This window comes from Microcaecilia unicolor, unplaced genomic scaffold, assembly GCF_901765095.1.
Source record: "Microcaecilia unicolor unplaced genomic scaffold, aMicUni1.1, whole genome shotgun sequence".
NCBI classification, from domain to species: Eukaryota; Metazoa; Chordata; class Amphibia; order Gymnophiona; family Siphonopidae; genus Microcaecilia; species Microcaecilia unicolor.
This window is the reverse complement of record NW_021963510.1, coordinates 15079-37461: the sequence shown is the minus strand read 5'-3', so window position 1 is coordinate 37461 and position 22383 is coordinate 15079. Positions and strand designations below refer to the sequence as shown.

General features: G+C 41.1%; 1 protein-coding gene across 1 annotated transcript in view; it reads left to right on the top strand.

Annotated features, from left to right (window-relative positions):
• The window catches only part of STMND1 (stathmin domain containing 1), a gene marked incomplete at its 3' end in the record, with an annotated part of 35292 nt that overhangs the window by 4468 nt on the left and 8441 nt on the right, over window positions 1-22383 (top strand). The window contains exons 2-3 of the mRNA XM_030189209.1: window positions 4641-4818; window positions 9888-10045. Coding sequence (XP_030045069.1) covers window positions 4641-4818; window positions 9888-10045 — 336 coding nt within the window. The remainder of the gene's footprint in view (window positions 1-4640; window positions 4819-9887; window positions 10046-22383) is intronic.

Here is a 22383-nt window from a genome sequence, read left to right as displayed (position 1 = left end):
ATAAATTCATATACTTTCCACAATGTGATTTTCCGGATTTAATTTGTGATGTGCTATCTCTCACTGTTACCAATAACCTACCCTTCAATTATGGGCTGCTCATGTCTTTGTCAGTGGGCAAACTTACAAAATCAGCAAGGGATCAAATACTTATTTCCCCCACTGTAAATGGCTGTGACCAAATTTTGTCATGTGGAGAGGCGCTTGGCATATTCTATATACCACACAGAAATTTAAGCCTATTCTATAAAATGTAGGCATACTTTAGAGAATACGCCTAGGTATATTTTTTCCCACATGGATTTTTCAAGCGCCATATATAGAATCTATCCCTTCTTGTGCTAATATACCCAGTATCTGAGGAAAATTAATTAAATGAAGATTCTTCCTGTGAATCTGATTTTCCAAATTTTAACATTTAAGTTCAAGGTTAATGTGGCCCCTTAACCAGTATAGAAGCAAAAGTATCCACTCATTGCACTGAAATAAGAGTTTCAAATGAATTCTGAAACACAGTTTTTTTTGTTTTTTTTTTTTAATTTGTTTATTGAATTTTTCAAATATATTTCAACATATCATTTGAAAGTCGAAAAGATGATTTTAAGTCAAAAATAGATACATCAAAATAATAGTTAAACTTTGTTTTCTCTTAAGGAATGATCTATTACTCATCTTTAGTCCAACAATTGGAGGCATTTCACAATTCTCAGGAAATCAAATATTTAAGGTAGATTAACAACATCTATCACTTAAAGAAAAAAAGAAAAGACATCTGAGGAGAGTGACCGGATTTTACATACTATTGCGGAGTCGATGTTATTACCGTACTTGGCTGTGTCACTGGCAAAGCAGCCAGTTTAGCTTCCAGAAAAGAATTTAATTGGTTTGATTCATAGAAAACATATTTAACAGCATTAAGTTTTAAAACACACTTGCAAGGAAAGTTCAACCAGAATAATGCACCCAGTTGAACTGCCTTCGGACGCAGTTTTAAGAACTCTTGTCTTTTCTTCTGAGTTGTTCTGGAGATATCTGGGTAAACTCTTATTTTACAATCAAGGAAAAGTTGGTCTTTGTTAAGAAAATATTGTTTTAATACCCAGTCTCGATCCGGTTGTAAAATAAAAACAACTTTAAGAGTAGCAGTTGTCATTCCTATTTTGTCATCTTGCAAAATTTGTGTTAAATTCAAATCCAAATTCACTGAATGTTGATCAGATCTTTCTCCATGTTCTTGTACTTGTTTCTTAAGAAAAGGTTGAATATAATATATTTTTGAGATTGGAGGATATGATCCTTCTGGAATTTTTAGTATCTCAGTAAGATACTTTCTAAAAGTTATTAATGGTGAGATTGACAATTGCTTTGGAAAATTTGTTAATCTGAGGGTATTAGACCTTTGAGTGTTTTCTAAGATTTCAATTTTATTATGTAGAAAAAGATTTTCTTTAATAAGCTCAGCTTGTATCTTTTGAGTGTTTTGTATCAATTGTGAGTTCTTTTCTACTTCTTTTCCCATTTTTATTAATGTGTTGTCCATCATTTTTATTTTTTCTGATTCAGAATTATGTTGTTGATTGAGAAGTAAAAACTTCTGCGAGAAAGAAGCTTCGAGACCAACCAGAGCTTCCCATATGTTTTCTAAAGATATCACTGTAGGTTTTTTAGGTAAAAAGGACTTACTCAGTAGGCCCAAGTCTGTAATGGAAGTCTCCCCTGGCTGCCTCTGATGTGATTCACGATTTTCCCCAAGACTGGGATATCCTCCTGCTACACCCGCGTTCTCCATTGCGGGGAAAGTCGGCGTTTCACTCGAGTCGGCGCCCGTGCCAAGAAGCCCCGTAGATTCCTCCTCTGGGGTTTCCTGGTCCGTCCTCGGGTTCCCTGCCGGCATAGGAGGTGGTGCTCTCCGCTCGGGGCTAAACGATGTCTCAAGCTCAAGTTGCAGAGCTGGCAACCCTCTCCCCAAACTCTGCAACAACGAGGCAGCTCCCGACACTCCACCCGGAATAAGGAATCGATCCATCATTCCAGCAACAGGTAAGACTGGCGTCGCGGGGCTGGCGCGTTGTCTTCCTCTCCTTTTAGGCATTAGTGTTGAAGAATATGTTTTTTTTTCCCACAAAAGATAGAAGCTGGGACAGGAGCTAGTTCCTTCACGTCTCACTCGGACGCCATCTTGCCTCCTCCCTGAAACACAGTTTAATATGACTCATACATACATATCCACTTTCTGTTCCAAACTCTTAATTTTACCAGCTTGACTCAAGATTTGAGATGTTATAGTCTGGCCCAGTGACACTATTGTCTTCCATATTTCCTCAAGAATAAAGGATGTTGGTCTTCTTGGTTCAAACACGACTATCTGAGGTTCTACAGAGCTTCCATCGTCACAGATCCAAAAGTCCCCTCTTGCTCACCCCTAAAGGTGGTACCAATGCCTTCCACTCAATTCCCTGCAAATGCTGCACCCTGACCAGAGGACACCAACACAGTCAGTGGCACCAAACCCGGGGAGTCCACCACAAAGCTCTCATAAACCCACGCCACACTCTTCCAGGTGACTTTCCCTTTGCAATGCAGGATTTGTGGAAGGCACTCTCGGGGAATAGCAAAATGCTACTTCCCGAGATGAGGAAGGCCCAGCCACACCATGCCTCATTTAGAGCAGGAATACCCTGGTAATTGGTAAGTGTTCAGCGACATCATCGATTTTACATTGATTAAGGAACTGAGTACTAGTTCCTTCACTGAAGCCATGGGGGGGAACTTTCATCGATCTTTTCTTTGGCATCGCTTGCAAGAAACAGAGAGCTGAGCACAGGTCTGTTCTCTAGGGCACTTTCTCCCCCCCCCCCCCCCCCCCTCCCATTAATGCTGATTTTTTAACACTTGATGCATAAGCATATCCTTAGCTTACTGCATCTGGTACTAAATTTTAAACATATGAAAGTAAACAAGCCACAATAAAACTCAGTACAGATTTTTACTGATATTTTATTACTTTGCCCCTGAAATAAAATGAATGCTCTAACAACCAAATCAGTTCATTGTGATGCTCTTATAGAAAAAGAGAGACATCTGTTATATTATGGTAAGCACTGAAAAATTTTAGACTTTGAGATGCTTTAAATAGTAAGCATCTTTAATTACTGAAAACAAGCCACAGGGAAGGTCCTCCTGCAAGGTTTATGGTGGAATCACCACATTGAGCATGTACTGTGTGCATTGTCACTGTATCTGGAAGACAGGCTGAGTGGCAGGAGGGGAGAAAGGGAAAGCAGGGAGAAGACAAGTCAATCAAATAATTTGTTTGGGAGAATGCCCTATGATGCTGTACTGCAGGAGTGTCCAAGCTTGGTCCTCACCAGGCTGGGTTTTCATTATTCATGCAAATAGATCGTATGCATATTTATTAGAGAAAATCCTGAAAACCTGACTGGATTGCAGCCCTTGAGGACCAAGGTTGTGTTACAAAAAATGATTTACTTGGGGGAAAGAGCTCTAGAGCACTCGCTACTGTTTATAATTTAAGAGCAGGTGCTGTATTTATAAGTTTTAGGATATTAATTTCTCCACCAATCACCAAAGGTGATAATTGCAATAAATTAAATAAATTAAGTATATATAAAAGATACCATATACTCAGAACACAAAGAGACCGTATTTTTAGCTTCAAAAAGGTTGATTTAATATACAATTGCACATGAGAGGTAGGTTTTTAAAGAGATCTTTACAGATAATCTGTGCTTAAGTAAGGTAAAGTAAAGTAGCAGGTCTAGATCAAAAGTTATGTTACTTACAAGTCCTTACAGCATGAGGTAAGCACATGTTTGCAGGACAGGAGCAGGGCTTCTGCAGTGAGTGGATCTGAGTTGCTTGCAGCTGAAGAGAGAATCTGAATCTTGGGGAAACAGCTTTTGCTTTTATATCTTGCAAGCTGCAGGAGGATATGATCACAGAGTCCCAGCACCTGCTTCCTGGTTTGCACTGGATAACTTGCAAGGCATTATGGTATCTTGGTCTCATGTCTTATGACATCACAAGACTTGCTGTCTGGATCTTGCTGACAAATGGTCTTTTGATGTGAAAAGGCTTCCTGCTCAGTCTCTGGAGCAGATACACATTACAAGTCCTTCCTTTCTGCACATGTCTGAAAGCTGATGGGAGGGGCAGGTATACCTTTGACAAGCAAATGTCTTGTTTATGGTTTCCCCTCTGAAGTCTTTGTTATCAATAGCTGGAGTTATGCCTTTTCCAGACTATCTGTCTGCTGGTGGAGATGTCTATGTGATTCTTCAAGTATCCACCTTAGTCATGCTTTTGTTCAGTCTTTTTAGGTGGGAGGGCAGAGAGAGTTTTATTTCTATTTGAAGCACAGTACCCTTTTGTCTCTTAAATGTCTGTAATTAACTAGTCCTGCTATCAGAAGTCCCCAGGAAAAGGGGAAGGGGAGATGAAATTCAGGCTAGCTGATCTCAAAGCTGTATTTTTATATTGTTATATATGATCCAGCAAAATATCATGCTACATATTTCAATAATAAACTGATACCATTACAGTTGGACAGCCCTATTCTACAGTCATGATACTTTACAGGCACATCCTGTTTTCTATCTCATGCATTCCTTCCATTGCAGGTTAATCATGATTCATTTCGCAGACAGGTTGGTCCAAGTGTGCGGGATGGGTCAGCATTGTCAACAGGGACTATGGACAGTGGAGTAGGACTTGAAGATGAGCCTGCCATAGGAGACATCCCTGGTATCGTAACATGCGTGTTACCAGCCAGAGAAAGCGAGCAAGCAGTAAGTGCAGGTACTGTGCTAATGCTTGGGAAATACTTTTCAAGAAGGAAGGAAAGTAAAGATGTACAATAGATATACTAGAATTAGTTGATTTGCAGGATCTTTTAGAATATTGTTTTATTTATTTATTTTTCTATGCCAAATAAGTTTGAGATTGATCAAACTGAAGCTAAGAATGAATTATGAAAATTTCATTTTAATTTCATAACTGTTTAGCTAACCATAGAAATTATTCTCGAAGTCCACTGTAGGTTGCTTTATATTGTGCCTTTGGTAGCTATGAAAGAAGAAGACAACCGAAAAAATCCCATTTAGAACGTAGTCACACCAATGACAGTGGGAAGGTGAAGATGGTTTGAGAAACACCAGGTATGCAGGATGATCTTAAATTGGTAAAAGACTTTATTTCTTATAGTCGCAATGACATCATGCAACACCCGACACAGCACCATGTTTCGGCACTAATTGCCTGCCTCAGGGGTCACAAAGTACTGATGTGTCCAGAGAAATGTTAAAATATAGCAATGGAATATTGCTTCAACAATTGTGTAGTCTGTGTAAACAGTGTAAACCAGGGGCATACCCAGACCTTATGGTGGGAGGGAGCCAGAGCTTGAGGTTGGGGGCACATTTTGAGTGCCCCCCGCCACACCATGACTTGCCTCCTTGCCCCCATACACCTCGCCTCACCTCCTTGCCTCCGCCTCGCCTCCTCGCCCCCCTGCTTCACCTCCTCGCCTTGCCAGTTCCCCTTGCAAACAAATACCTTTGCTGGCAAGGGTCCCCAACCCCCACCAGCCGAAGCCTTCTTCAGCACCAGTCTCCAGCGCAGCCGCGTTCGCTGCCCTGCTCTTCTTTCTTCTTGCTCCTCCTGTCCTGTGCACGCTAATGCTCCTTCTCAGTTTCACGTAAAGGAGCATCAGCGTGCACAGGACAGGAGGAGCAAGAAGAAAGAAGAGCAGAGCAGCGAACGCGGCTGCACCAAAGACCGGCACTGAAGAAGGCTTCGGCTGGCAGGGGTTGGGGACCCCCGCCAGCCAAACCAGGGGCCTGGATGAAATTTGTGAGAGCCCAGACCCCGTGGCCCCCCGTAGTTACGTTCCTGGTGTAAACAGTTTGCCATAGGAGTATCACAACTACAAAGGTCTTTTTAAAGACCAACTACATGATTGTTGAAGCAATATTCCATTGCTATATTTTAATATTTCTCTGGACACATCAGTATTTTGTGACCCCTGAGGCAGGCACTTAGTGCCAAAACACGGTGCCATGTCGAATGTAGCACGATGTCATTGCGAGTATAAGAAATAAAGTGTTTTAGCAATTTATGATCATCCTGCGTACCTGGTGTTTCTCAAGCCATCTCCACCTTCCCACTGTCGTTGGTTTGCTTTGGTAGCTATACCACATTAGATTTCATGTTGCTACCTGCAGCATATTTCAATATTATGATTAGAGTTTCTTTAAAGGTGACCCCTGCAGCACAGGCACTTCTAGTGGACCTTGGCAAGGAAAGATGACTTGCCAGATAATTTTCTATTCTTTAAAATGCTTGTTTTTCCCTCCTAATGATACAGAGTGGAGCAATGCTGTTCTGGAAAAAATATGAGGTAAAACAACAAGGCAGACCTTGTAAATAAAAACAGTCTTTATTAATAGATTAAACGCTCCTAGAAGTTCAACATAAAATGTTTACCTTCCACATTGGATTTGGCGGACCGCCTGTCTTGCTGTTTTTTGTCCTGGAAAAAATGTGGACATTGAAATGATATGGATTTACCTCTTTGACAATTTTTAGGTATAATTACCTGGATGTCCCTTCTGGCCACTGTGGGATTCCCTCTCCAAAGCCATGTGGTCCTCCAAATTTGCTGGCAGCGGCACTGATGAAAACAGGTTGCCTGCTCCACCTTCTCTGATGTAACTTCCCTCCTCATGTCCAGCTTCTCCCCTCACTCTTCTCTTCCTAACACACAGTCCACTCCCCCCTCCAAGGGCCAGCATCTTTCCTTTCCTTCTGTCTCTGCCCCCTCAACCCCAGAATCTTTCATCCTTCCCCCCCCCCCCCTCCCCACCAGAGCCATGGCTCTCTCTCTCTCTAGTTTGAAGTTTATTCGAGACTTACAATACTGCTCTGTGGACAAACCATCTGGTCAGCTCACAGGCTAAAAAAGAGGGATAAAGAAAATACTGACAAGATATGAAAAAAATGGTTGGAGGAGGAACTAAAATACAATTATAGAAAAGTGGGAGAGGGGCAACACGTTTCCCTTTCTCCTATTCCACATACCACCACTACCTCCTTGGGTCTACTTCTCTCTCTATTCCTTGTTCCGTCTTCTCCAGAAAGTCCCAGCACCTCTACCCCTCCCCCTTCCAGGAATCCAGCAACTGTTCTTCTCTCTTTCCTCCTTTCTGTCACCCCCCTTTGGATTCCGCATCGCTCCCTTTGCCTCTTTCTCCAAATCCCAGCATCTCTTCCGCTCCCTCTCCCCCCACCTTAGAGATCCATCATCTCTCTCTCTCCCTCTCCCTTTCCTCTTCCCCCCCTCCCAGCCCGCCAACCTTGTTTATGTGGGTGACAGCAATGAAACATGCTGGTGCTGGCTGGCACAGGTCTTTCCTCTGTTGTGTCCTGCCTACCAGAAGCAAGATGTTGTGTGAAAAAGGGCAGGATGTGGCAAAGAGAAGCGTGCTGTTCTAGGCAAAATATAGAGTAGCTTCAACAGCTAGCTTAAACCATCGCCAAGCAGAAGCTTTACCAGTAGACTCTCAATTCTTAAGCAAATCTTTATTGTACCACTTATAATAAACAAAATCCAACTTACAGTTCATTTGCTTAGAAGAGAATTGTTGCTTTCTGCACATTGAATCTGTATCTAGCCACTCCAAAGGCAAGGAGATGGCCAGAACCTCAGCCCAGTTGAGAGGAAAAGATATAACACGCAAAGCAGATTAAGGGGGGAGAAACTTAGGGAAAATAAATGGGGAATGACTTGGGGAGATGCCCTAAGAAATGTGCACTTGGGCAAATGTCTTGGGAAGAGGTGAAGAATTTTGATGGAATCACAGAAGATTCAGGAGGGATCAGCCCCTATAACAGCTGCTGTGCACAAAAGCATGCCAGCAAGACTAGGCTCTCTCACACAGCCCGCAGGGGCAGAGGGAGGGCTGGCTCTAACTCAGACCTATAAGCCAATAGGGAAAGTTCACAAGGAGTCAATCGCAGGATACTGCAAACTATAAGGAGGTGGGACGCTTCAGTACACAGTGTTATCTAATACACAGATAATGAAATTAAATACAAATAATACTCATATTAAATAAACATAACACTGCACCCTTGCCTCCATGAATATGGGGGCAGAACATGAAGCCCTGTGCCAGCCAGTGGCAGCATGTTTCAGGGCTGCTGCCCACAAAAGGTTGGTGGGTCACAGGGACAGGTGGGGAATGAAAGATGCCAGGTGGCATAGAGAGGGGGAGTGGCTCACAAGCAGGGTTGTTCGTTTAAAATGAGAGTTCTTAACCTCTAATCCTGAGCTACTGCCAGTTGGTGACTCCCATAGGAAATCAAGGTGCGGTAAAAGACCAATTTTTACATACCTTGATATCTATCTGCCTTAGTCTTTGAAGACTGGATACAGTTCAGTTTCAGTAGCAGCAGAGTTTTTCTCAGAAAATAGTATTTGGGATCCAGCTTTGTTAGAACAGTCCTCCTGTGAACAGCAAGATTAGGACAATGATTTCCATAGTCCTCTGGTTCTAGTCTACTGTTTCCCATAATCTGCAACTTTATTTTCTCTCACTGTGGCAGTTCAAATGCAGAAAAATGAAAACCTATTCCAACCAGTATCAAAACTAGACTTGTCACTGCAGGGTCCCCTTGAATACCAGAGGGAGTCTAGGGACTGACTCCAAGGAAATCTGTTGACCTCTGGCCTCATAAACTCTTCCAGTCACCAGCAATCCATTTTCAGAGGTTCTTAATATTTTTCATTTTAGCTGGAGTAGTTTCTCTTTAGTGTCCCCCTCTGGGCCCCCCAACAGATACTCCTGGGACCCCTTCAGTGTTTTAGGCACCAACTCTGATCCAGGCTGCAGCAGCAGTGAGGGGGTAGTGACTAAAAGACTCTTCTGTGGGCTTTTGTGACTATAGGGTACTGCTCTTTCAAATCTCCAGTACTTAGAGACGGCTGGCTCTCAGAACTGGAGATCTGATTCATCAGCAACTTGTTCATTGGTCCCTTTTGACTATTTCTCCACTGCAAGCATTTCCTTCCTGCCACATCAGAGCTGGCCTGGTAGACCAAGGTAACTCTTCATGGACTTCCCTTGCAGCAAGTCCCAGCTCCTCGATAGGCGAGGATGCAGCGGGAATCATGGATACTGACAGCAAAAAGTGCAGCTTCCTCTTCAGCACTTTCCCCACAGCTCCCTTGGTTTCTCTTTGTTGTGGCCTGCAAATGATGTCACCCCAGGAAGTAATGTTCAATATTCAATTTTATTTCATGCAGTGCAAATAGAAAATATCATCTTATGGGGCTTGTCAGAAGGAGACAAAGTAAGGTTGAAGGAAAACAGGAAGGCACATGGAGGCAGAAATAAGACAATATTTATATCAAAATGTGAAGATGATGATGGAATCTCAATGACAAAATATGAGTTTTTGCCTGCCTAAACAAAAGTAACGTCTGTATGAAATGCTATAACAGAAAATTATATTGAAAATTTTCAACAAAAAATATATGTGCACATGGAGTGTGAGCATAATGTGAAAGAAATATTTGGTTGACTGGGGTTTTGTCTATGATTATACCAGCCGCAGATATTGAGTCCCGGTGGCTTTATAAGACTTTCCCCTTACACCATACAGTTGTGTGAGATTAAACCACTTACTAAATTTTTGTTTTAAAATATGAGTTTTAGCAACTCTTTTGAACGAAGTTTATTTATGAGTCTGATGATGATCTGATATAAGTCCATTCCTTGAGCTATAATCAAAACATAATGACCATTTGTACTGTATCATTGTTTTTGCTATGGTAGGCAAATTTGGCTTTGTTTATTTATTTTCAGATGCCATGTTATTTGGTGATGGATTAATCAATAAATATGGAAATGTGCAAGAAAGGGAGCGACAGACATCAAATGACATCCTAAAAGAGCTTATGTTGCAAGGCATAATCCAGAGTCAAACTCGATTTGTTAGAAATGGGGAAGCATATGATGTCATGGTTAGTACATGAGAGAATTCTCATTTCAAATCCTAAAATATATGAAAATGTGTTTGAATAATTTACAAGCAAAAAATTTACAAACAGCTATGAAACATGTTAAAGCAGTAGGTCAGTGAAAAGTGAATGTTGTTTTACCTGCAGTATGCTTCTGGGATATACATCATTACTAAGGCACCTTTACTAATCTGTATTAAAATTTTGCAGTTACTACCTGGTCAATATTCAGAAAGGATGACAATTGATATGACTAAAGACAATTGTTTAGTCATATCAATTGTGTCGTTCATCTTCACTTTTAATAGAGAGTCTCCCATATAAGGAGCATCTGTTAACTTGAAGTGGTCATCTTCATGCAAACTGGAAGCCTACATCTACGCTAGGCACCCTTTAAACCATGGAATGTATGTACCAAAACATGTAGAGCTGAGGTATTATAGCTACTTAGAAAACCTTGTTCTCCAAATGATCTAGCAAATGAGAATCTTTTTGCTAAGAAATGTTAGAGAAACCTCTGCCTTTTCTTTGCCTTTCTCACGGTTGCTTCAACCTCTACTGAAGAATGTTAGACTGGATGGAATTTTTTATAGTCCGTGCTCTGTTTTTTTTGGAAACAAGTTGAAAAGTAAGGGGTCCTTTTACAAAAGCGCACTGAAAAATGGCTTACACTAGTGGCGTGGGTTTTAGACGCGCGACGAACCATTTTTAGCGGGTCTGTAAAAAAGGCCCTTTTGCGAAAATGGACGTAGGGAAAAATCAAAATTGCCGCACGTCCATTTTGGGTCTGAGACCTTACCATCAGCCATTGAACTGCGCACATCCGTTACATACACCCGAAAATAAAAAATATTTTTCAGACGTGCGTAGCGGATGCATGCCAAATTTGAAATTACCACAAGGGCCACGCAGTAACCGGGTGGTAACTCCAATTTGGCACATGTTTGGAGCACGAAGGCGCCTACCTGGCTTAGTAAAAAGGGCCCCATAATGAGCAGATACAGCTACTGTCATTTTGGGGCCTCTTTATATTTTTTAGAAGGCCAAATACGTAAGATCCTGATTCTGTTCCCTCTGAAATGGAAATGCACTTGTTCTTTTTTTGTTGTTGTTGCAATATTAGCAGTAACAAAGAACAACAAAGCACACAAATGTCAGCACTGAAAACAATGTTACAAAATTGAGCATACATAAACAAAATCTTAGCAGTAATTTAAGTACCTTAATGTATAAGGAAAAGTTTAAACATATTAAGGAGGCTTAGAGTAATCACGTAAAGGGCTCCAGATTTTATTGAAAGACTTTAGAGATCTATTTTTCTCAGCTACAAAATGTTCATATTTAGCAACTAAACATAAAGTGTTCCACTATTGAATATAATCCAGCTTGGAAAAGTCTTTCCTGTGTTGTAGTATTAGTTTGATAGCCAGCTGGATTAAGATCAGGGCTTTTTTTGAGGGGGTACTTGGGGGTACTGAGTACCGCCACCTTTTCCACTGTCTGATAAACTTGACCCATGGTTCTCATATTTTAATGCAAGATCTCAGGTTCTACATACAAATTCTGCCTTGTCATAGATTCTATGACTGGTTGCAGGGGTCCTAGCTATTGTGGGGTGAGTCCCTCAATGATCACTCCACCCCTGAAGGGTGGCCTGGGATTTGAGTACCTGCACCTTTTTTGCTAGACAAAATGCACTGATTAAGATGCATAATAGTTTCGCCTCATGATCTTCTAGGGGCAACGAGAGGCTATCTGAACCCAACAACAAGAGATTGTAGCTTATTGGATCAATGATGGGTAAATTTGACATATAGTTTTTCAAATTGCCTCTCAATAAGGCTTCAGAAAGATACAATCAAATAATAAGTGTTTCACATCCCCTACTTCAGATTTAGCCATTTTAGCAAGTTTAGAGGGTGTCCATAGTGCTCTGTGAACAAAAAAGTAAATGGATTGGGTTATAGAGGCTGATTTTGTAAACATGAAGATGCCAAGCCAAAGAGATTTCCATTGATCTGGAGGGATAGTTTTGTCCAACTCTTTGGACTAGGCAAGTTCACAGCTCGAAGTTGAAGCAAACTTCCAACTTTGAAAATACTTATACCAATTGGAGGCTGGCTTAGTACTTGCATCTATGATATTGCAAAGCTCCCTGCAGCTAGGGCTATTAGATGGTTAGGTTAGAGATGTTGAGTTGCAAGGTTATACAATGTTTTAGCTGTAGCCAGCGAAGTACTGATGAGAAGGGAGGTTATATCGTTGACAAAGAGATTGGAAAGGTAACCAAGATGATCAGTCCATAAGATGGTGAATAGTGAGTATATACCCACTTTTTGCCAAATAGGCCACAAAATTGATTCATTCTTCATTTTAAACAACTTATTGCACCATAAGTAAATACGATTCATCGATAACCAAGGTGTTTGCTTGAAGGTATCAATTTCTTTGAATATGGATTGAGTAGATTGTAACATCTCACTTGAATATTCTTTATTTACTTGAGAAATTGGTAAAAACTGTAGTGGTATCACGTTCCAGTACTCAGCCTCACATCTCCACCAAAGGGGTGCAGTTGAATTGTCTGTGATGGTGATCCAGGTGGATGATTGACGCAGAATGAATGTAGAGTGGTATTTGTGAAAACTGGAAAAATTAACATCACCATGCATTTTGGGCCCTTTTAATCCCCTAAGGGCAATGCGTTGTGTTTTATGAGCCCATACGAATGCAAATAATATTTTATCTAAGAATTTATAAACACTAGCATGTAGCAAGAATGGCAGCATACTAATGACAGTGTAATTCAACTTTGGAGTTATCATCATCTTAATTTCTGAACGTCCCCACCACAACAAACGTAGTGGGACCCATTTAGAGGTGAGATCTGTTGCTAACTTAATAAGTAGTTAAGACTAGAGTGTCTGCAATAGTGGGGCCAAAAAGGATACCTAAATATTTTATGTGTTTGGGAAACCAGTGAAAACTGAAATGATTTATCTCATCTTTAATCTGTGAGCAATTGAGGGGCAAAATTTCAGATTTGTTTGTGTTGAGCTTGTATCCAGGAACAACCAAATAATGAGCAATAATGTTCATTAAGGTAGGTATGGAGGAGGAAGAAGTATAAATAAGGATATTGTCAGTGTATGCAGATACTTTAGCAGTAATGGTTCCCAAATCCACCCCCGATATTGATGGGAAAGATCTAATTGCTATTAAGAGAGGTTCTAAAACCAGGTTGAAAAGAAGAGGGAATAGGGGGTATCCTTGTCTAGTTCCTCTGGTAGGGCTAAAAGGATTAGATGTGATATTATTCACTTGTATTCTAGTGGAAGGGGAAGAACATAGTACTTTGATCATATTGATGATATCATTGGAAAAACCAAACCAGTGTAACATTTGAAATAACAAAGATCATGCTACACAGTCAAACGCCTTTTCAGCATCTAACCCTATAGCCAAAATGGGGTTAGGACAGAAATTAGCCTGCAAAAGAACATCTGTGAAAAGCCTTGTATTGTTATAGGAGTGATGAACATTGGAGCACCCCCAATAGTGAGAAAATTCCTTGTATGTGTCCAGGGAGGGGTTATTCTCATTGGGCTTAGCACCCCCAATAATTTTGAAAAGTTGGTTCCTATGGTGATGAACATGCATGAAACCTGACTGGTCAGGACTAATAAGTTTTGGGAGTATAGATTGCAGACATTCTGCTATTAGTTTAGCATAAATTTTGGCATCTATATTAATTAGAAAAAGGGCCAATAATTTTGCACTAATAATAGATTTTTGACAGGTTTAGGTAAAACTATTATTGTGGCTTCAATGAAGGAGCCTCTTATGTCTCTAGATTGTATGAGGTCTTGAAAAAAGGAAGCCATTATTGGGGATAGAACTGATTTAAAAGCAGAATAAAATTCAGTGGTAAGCCCATCAGGGCCAGGACCCTTTTTTTTTTCACCATGCCCTTTAGAGTCAGGTCAATTTCCAATGGTGTTATGGGCTTGCTCAGTGTACTACTGTCAGAGGGTTCTAGGATAGAATGCTCAAGGTCTGCTAGAAATAATTCACCATCACTATTAGGAAAAGTTTCAGTGCAGTACAGAGTAGTGTAAAAGGAGCAGAAGCATTTGGTAATATCTTTATTATTGGTAAATAAGCGGTTATTGCTATCTAGTATGGCTGAAATGTTATTCCTCTCTGTTCTGGATTTCAATTAGCTAGTAGATGGCCGCGCTTATTGTTTTCTGAATAATATTGAGCAGTTTGCATGAAAATTGCTTTTTTACTTCATAAGGAGTTGTAATTAAATCTGGTTTTATTTAATAGCAGGAATGTTTGCATATCAGATGGATTAGCTTGGTATGTCGATTCTAAAAAGCGAATGGTATTTTCATATAAAGTGATGTATTTATTTATTTCATTATTTAGGGAGGCTGAGTATGATATGATTACACCTCTAATATAAGCCTTGAAGGTGTTCCAAAGTGTAATCCAGTTGATATCACTTAGAGTGTTCTACTGAAAAAAATCGTTAATGGCTTCTACTATATGATAATGGAAATTAGGATTGTCTAGTAGTGAGGTATTAAATCTCCATGAGGATTTATGAGGGGAGTAATCCATACCATGTAGTGATAGGGTAATTGGGGCATGATCCAAAAGACAGATTGTATCTATATCAGCCTGCTGAACCTTGTCTACTAGAGAGTTATTAAGAAAAAATCAATACGTGAATGTGTATTATGTGGATGGGAGTAGAAAGTATAATCATGATCTAAACTGTGATGTAGACTCCAGATATCAGTTAATGATAATTCTGTAATGATGTCTTGTAAGACGTGCCAGGATTTTGTTTTCCGGAATGTGAATGAAGATTTCCTATCCAACGAGGGGTTAATGATTAAGTTAGTCTTCCCTAATTACATCTTTGGATTGGCCTTCTTGACTTATAATATCTGCAACAGAGAAGAAAAATTCTGGGCAGTCTAAGTTTGGGGCATATATACAGTGGTGGAAATAAGTATTTGATCCCTTGCTGATTTTGTAAGTTTGCCCACTGACAAAGACATGAGCAGCCCATAATTGAAGGGTAGGTTATTGGTAACAGTGAGAGATAGCACATCACAAATTAAATCCGGAAAATCACATTGTGGAAACACCTGGTGATACAGAGAGAGTGGAATTCAGTAAAGCTGAGAGACTGAAGGTACAGGGGAGATATACCTGCATGAAAGATGCTCTGCCTGTGTATGTACAGTGGTGGAAATAAGTATTTGATCCCTTGCTGATTTTGTAAGTGTGCCCACTGACAAAGACATGAGCAGCCCATAATTGAAGGGTAGGTTATTGGTAACAGTGAGAGATAGCACATCACAAATTAAATCCGGAAAATCACATTGTGGAAAGTATATGAATTTATTTGCATTCTGCAGAGGGAAATAAGTATTTGATCCCCCACCAACCAGTAAGAGATCTGGCCCCTACAGACCAGGTAGATGCTCCAAATCAACTCGTTACCTGCATGACAGACAGCTGTCGGCAATGGTCACCTGTATGAAAGACACCTGTCCACAGACTCAGTGAATCAGTCAGACTCTAACCTCTACAAAATGGCCAAGAGCAAGGAGCTGTCTAAGGATGTCAGGGACAAGATCATACACCTGCACAAGGCTGGAATGGGCTACAAAACCATCAGTAAGACGCTGGGCGAGAAGGAGACAACTGTTGGTGCCATAGTAAGAAAATGGAAGAAGTACAAAATGACTGTCAATCGACAAAGATCTGGGGCTCCACGCAAAATCTCACCTCGTGGGGTATCCTTGATCATGAGGAAGGTTAGAAATCAGCCTACAACTACAAGGGGGGAACTTGTCAATGATCTCAAGGCAGCTGGGACCACTGTCACCACGAAAACCATTGGTAACACATTACGACATAACGGATTGCAATCCTGCAGTGCCCGCAAGGTCCCCCTGCTCCGGAAGGCACATGTGACGGCCCGTCTGAAGTTTGCCAGTGAACACCTGGATGATGCCGAGAGTGATTGGGAGAAGGTGCTGTGGTCAGATGAGACAAAAATTGAGCTCTTTGGCATGAACTCAACTCGCCGTGTTTGGAGGAAGAGAAATGCTGCCTATGACCCAAAGAACACCGTCCCCACTGTCAAGCATGGAGGTGGAAATGTTATGTTTTGGGGGTGTTTCTCTGCTAAGGGCACAGGACTACTTCACCGCATCAATGGGAGAATGGATGGGGCCATGTACCGTACAATTCTGAGTGACAACCTCCTTCCCTCCGCCAGGGCCTTAAAATGGGTCGTGGCTGGGTCTTCCAGCACGACAATGACCCAAAACATACAGCCAAGGCAACAAAGGAGTGGCTCAGGAAGAAGCACATTAGGGTCATGGAGTGGCCTAGCCAGTCACCAGACCTTAATCCCATTGAAAACTTATGGAGGGAGCTGAAGCTGCGAGTTGCCAAGCGACAGCCCAGAACTCTTAATGATTTAGAGATGATCTGCAAGAGGAGTGGACCAAAATTCCTCCTGACATGTGTGCAAACCTCATCATCAACTACAGAAGACGTCTGACCGCTGTGCTTGCCAACAAGGGTTTTGCCACCAAGTATTAGGTCTTGTTTGCCAGAGGGATTAAATACTTATTTCCCTCTGCAGAATGCAAATAAATTCATATACTTTCCACAATGTGATTTTCCGGATTTAATTTGTGATGTGCTATCTCTCACTGTTACCAATAACCTACCCTTCAATTATGGGCTGCTCATGTCTTTGTCAGTGGGCACACTTACAAAATCAGCAAGGGATCAAATACTTATTTCCACCACTGTATAAGAGACAAGCTGATAACCACAGTACACCTGACTGGCACTGAGGGAGTGCATATGTGTTAATTTGCTAAGTGGTTATACAGAAAGGCTTGCCTGAGTTTGAAATAGGCTATAAGATGTATAATAACCGGCTGGTAACAAGTGAAGGTGGCTAGTGGCAGTGAGTGTGCATGAACTCTGGTGTATTTCCACTGACTTGCTGGGGAGCAGGGTTGTGACCACAGTGCACCTGACTGTAGTGAGAATCTGTGCTGATTAAGAGACTGGACGAGACTGTTGTCCTTGGTGGAACCACTGCTTAATAGGGCATTGGTGTAAAAGGTGTGGAAAGTGAGAAAGTGAACCTGACATCAGTGAGGTGTAAGAAATAAAAAAAACACAAATTTTGGTGAGATTGAAGTTTCTTCCTAAATGATTTTTGTCAGAAGTATGAAAGGGATGATTGACCCTAAGGTGTGTCAATATAAGCAGAAGAGCATTCCTCATTAGGCAGGGAAAAGTAACAAGGCAGGTTCTGCAATAGGGAACATTAATTATCTGTTGATTTAATCTAGGCAGGTTGGCCACTGTTTTGAAAATAACAAAAATCCTTATAAAAATTCCCACAAGATAGGGAGACAGGGTTTCAATTTCTTTTGGTTAACTAGAGTACAGGTACAGAGGCTGTTGGGCAACGCAGGAGGACCATCGCAGGAGCGACACGTGCACCAACTACCACAAAAGACCAAAGTTACCATCATACAAGAAAGGTCTACAGAGCAGCTAAGTGTTCCAGCCATCATCTCCTTCAGTAATTTAAGGGACTATGTATAAATATGGGTACTTACCTGATTGCTGACAGTAGTCCATAAACCATCTGAGTCACTTTAAGTAGAAATTTGGGTTCTGAAACAAAGAATTGAACACAAAGAATCAATTCCCTTGTTTAAGTGTATGAAAACTGGTGAAAGTTTGGGTAAAGAGAGGAAAAATTGATAAATGTACTTATCTGACGTGTTAAGTTGTGGTTTGAACAGAAATTGATCGCTTCACAGCGTATGTTTTCCTGAAATTATACAAGAGTTGAAAGTTATTGTGTGTTACACTTGCTTATTATTCTGAAACATTCATTGCACTTTAAAACCATCTTGTGCAATAAATTATTTAAATCCAACATTTAGTGTGCAAAATTGTCATCATTAAAATTTTGTAACATCTAGGGAAATTCGTTTAACATCTTGAATTGCACACTGTATAATATATAGAATTTCCCCATCTTTCTTTGTACCTTCCCTAAGTGGTGAGTGTTTACCGTGGGACCCTACACCATGATTTTATTATTGTACCACCCTCTTTTATGAACCTCACCCATAGGGGATCTACATCATCATGCATGGAGTTTGCCATAGTGACTACACTCATTCCTGCATTACGGAATACAGTGTCTGAATTTATCCCAGGCAATTTGGCTAACAGGGCTTTAATACCACCCAAACAGAGGGTCTGCTCCAGGGGCAGCCCGACCATTAGGCCAGGCGGCACTCATTAGGAGTGGCACCTCGGAAAGGCAGCATCTCCCCCTTCACGGTGTTTTACCTCATGGTGACATTCCAAACCTGGAAGTAGCAGCAATTGCCATTTGCTGCCCTGCCGCCGCCAGCACCCACCTCTTCCCTTTACTGTGGCCACCTCTCTGATGTAACTTCCTGTTTCCTCAGAAGCTCAGGCAGCCGCAGTAAAGGGAAGAAGCAGATGCTGGTGGCAGCAGGGCAGCATATGGGAATCACTGCCAGATTTGGAACGGCACCATGAGGTAGAACGCCACAAAGGGGAAGGAGGGGCGGCATCTCAGCCCAGGGGGACAGCATGTCAGCTCCACCTCAGGTGGCATCTTGCCTTGGGCCAGCCCTGGTCTGCCCTGCGGTGTTTTTCTCAAAAGCAACAATCCACAAATTTGGCTCCCTTTTCCAGAGGTAGCAATTGTTGGATCAGGGTTGTTAGATCAGTAAAACTACAGGGTACGTATTTTTTTGGCTTATCCCTTACACGCTGGCTAGACTGCCATTTCCCAAATATCATAGGGAACTGACCAGTAGCCACGTTCATATTTTTTCCATACTTTTAGCCCTGCTGTCATATATTTCATGTTCCACTGTGGGTCGGGCATACCCTTTCTAATACAGAGTCTAGCAGTATTCATATGTTGAGGGTCAAAGGAACCTTCTCAAGGAAAAGGAATCACTTGACCTGCCATTCATTCAGACCACCCTGTGACATTGTCTACCCATGGATCATCAAAATAATCTGATTTTTCCTCTTGTGCCACTGCCTGTGTAGGGGTAATCCGAACCACTTGGGGTATCAATGCTGGCTGAATACCATGTATTTCTCAGTTCCTGTGCTATAGGAGAATTTTGCACTATGGTTGAGGAGCTGGTTGATCATAATTTACACTGTATTCATAAGCATTTTCAAATTCATTCTGTGCATAAGGGCTAAATTCCATCCAATAATATTTTTCCTGTAAATACTGAATGGGATCATTTATGGGCAAGGTTTGAAATGCACCTGATATCTGCTGGGGAAGTCGGTGGGTCCCTGCTGCTCTCAGGTGGACTAGGGAGTGGTGTAGAAGTTTTTCTAGGGGCCTAAGGATTAGGTGACTTATCCAAAGGCACTGGCTTAAATCTATCTGCCACGGATTGGGATAAAATATTTACAGGCACCTCTGGATTTGTTCCCAAAACAGGGTACAATGATTGTCCAGTGATAGGTGAGTTTGACGGAGGTGCCGTGGCTCCAGTGGCATGACTGTTTATAGGTATGTTGCTCTTTTCTGCAGTGGCTAGATTAATCCTATCTCATTCCCTTTGCCTTAAATCAAAAATCTGTAAATGTTTAACTAAACTTTTATCTTTCTTTTCTGGCTCCAATTGATTCAGTAAATTCAACAATGTAGCTGTAGCCAGAGAGCCCTCTTTTGGCCAAGCTACAAAGGCACTTTTCTTTGTCAGTTTAACCCATTTATCATTATATGTCTTAATATCCATTACAAGCAATGGATGAGCAGCACAAACTTGCTCAAGCGGAGTACTCGTCATTTATTTTTTAGACCACTACCTATCTATAATAATAATAATAATAATAACTAAGTACTATACTTACAGTCTGATGTTTTCTTTTCAACTTTCACTCTATGTCCATCCTGGACCTTCGCGTGGCTAACTCGTATGTCCTCCCTTGTCCAGCAAGGAGTTTAACTCGTAGAGAAAATAGGAGTCGAAAGACACCCTATCTTCCTCAAATGTTGAAGCCACCAATTGTTTATCCCCCCTCCTCACTTTACCAGCAGGGTGCAATATTCAGAAGGCCAATGAAGGCTAAACCTTTGGGTGCTTTTCCCCAGATTACCGTAACCTTATCTTGTGTCACAGGAAAAGGTTAACTCCTTTTAGTTCTCTTTTAGAAAGGAAAAAAAAAAATTAATACATTTTAAAATAGAAGTACCACCAATATATTCTGCAAGGCAGCAGCCAATTTTATTAATCAATAGATTGTAGCACAGAAAGATCAGTAAATGATTTTTAAAGCGTAATACAGGTCTCCTTTTTCCTGTGAAAGGAAGTTGTAAAAGCAGACAACCACAAGACACTAGTCAGTCTGCCTCATAAGTTCCCACTGCCCAACTATTCTCTCCTACCTTTATACTCTATAATTTGGACAGTCTGTCCTGTTTACCGGCAGAATCTTACATCTGTATTTCTTCTAATTTACTCTTCTGCTTATCACTTTCTTTTCTGTTTCCCCTGCTTTTACATCCCATCCCCTTCCAAACTTTTAAGGCCAGCCATCTGCTTCCTGTATGCTTCTCTCACTACGCGACCCAGAATGCCCCTGTGAAATTTATGCTTCTCTACAGAACAGGCTGTGTTTGTGGATTTTTCTGCTTTGCCCTCCCCGACAGGTTGCACAATGCCCTAGAGACCTTTCTTCTTGGTTCAGTCTTCACCTTTAGTATTGTATCCATTTTAGGACTCTCTGTTAGTGTACACTAAGCACTAAAATGGCCAGTTTCAGTGGCTAGTATAACACTCAGTTTTCTACAACCCACTCTCTATTTTCACTCTTCTGACCAGTATGTCCTCTCTCTCTCTCTCTCTCTCTCTCTTGCCCCCTCCATTCAACATATCCTCCCTCCCCTCTTTCATCCAACACTTCAACTTACTTTCTTTCCACTCCATTCAGCATTTGTCCCCATCACCCTACTCTTTCCTTATATCCAGTTTGACTTTTTCATTTGGGGGGGCAAAGGATGGAGTGGGGCATATTAGAATATTCATTTGCATATATATATATATATATATATATATATATATATATGCAAATGAATATGCTAATACAGAGGAAGGAAGGAAGGGAGAAAGAGCTGGCTTTTTTGGGGAATAACTATAATGAATATGTATGAGATCTCATACATATACATTATGGTTATTCCCCAAAAAGGTCAGCTCTTTCTCCCTTCCTTCCTTCCTTCCTCCTTACCCAGCACTCCCTCTTCCTCTCCAGTAGTATTTCCCCACCCCCTTTCCCATACCATACCATACCATGCCAGTGTAGACCTTAGAAATGCATAAGCTCTATATGTAGAGCCTTCAATAGGTAGTGTCATGATTTAGGCTCTAAAACCCTTTCTGATGTTTTGGTGTCACCTCAGTAAGACCAACACACATTCTCTCCACTGCAAAACACTATACACAAACTTGTGCAAAAACACACTCATAACCTTACCAAACCATAACAGCACTAATTCCAAGGACAGATCAAGCAACAACCTTATGCGTGGAAAGGCACCACTGTAATTACACCGGGCTCTAAAACACCAGTACACTACCTAGTGAAAAAAAAAAACAAAAAGGGCTGCAAATACTACACGCTAGCAGAATACTGCACCATGATCACACATGAAAAACACATGACACAACAGATATGACACATGGAACAAGAAATAAAAAAAATATGAAGGCAAAATACTGAACTGGAAAGTTACCTCACGAAGTTAGACTCGGCATGCAACAATACTATGAAAACTGAAACTTACATGCAAAATATCACAGATGCACATTTCCAATTGCTGACATATTCCAATTAATAAATTCTGAATAACATACTTTTTTCTACCTTTGTTGTCTGATCATTTAGTTTTTCTATTCGCTTTGGTCCCAGTGTCTTCTGTTTTATACAGTGTCTTTTTTCCATTTGATATTTTTTTCTTTCACCATGTCCACCATCCTCCTGTGTCCTTATGCATCCTGTCTATCATCTGTAGCCCTGTCCCTATCCTTCCTCAAGTTTCAGTATCTGCCCTCAAAGTGTTCCGGTCCAGCCCTTAAATTCAGCAGTTTCCCCTCCATCCATGTCCAGCATTTCTCCTCCCTCCCTTCCCCTCCATCCGTGTGCATCTCCTTTGTCTTTCCTTCCCTCCATCCTTGTTCAACATTTCTCCTCTCTTC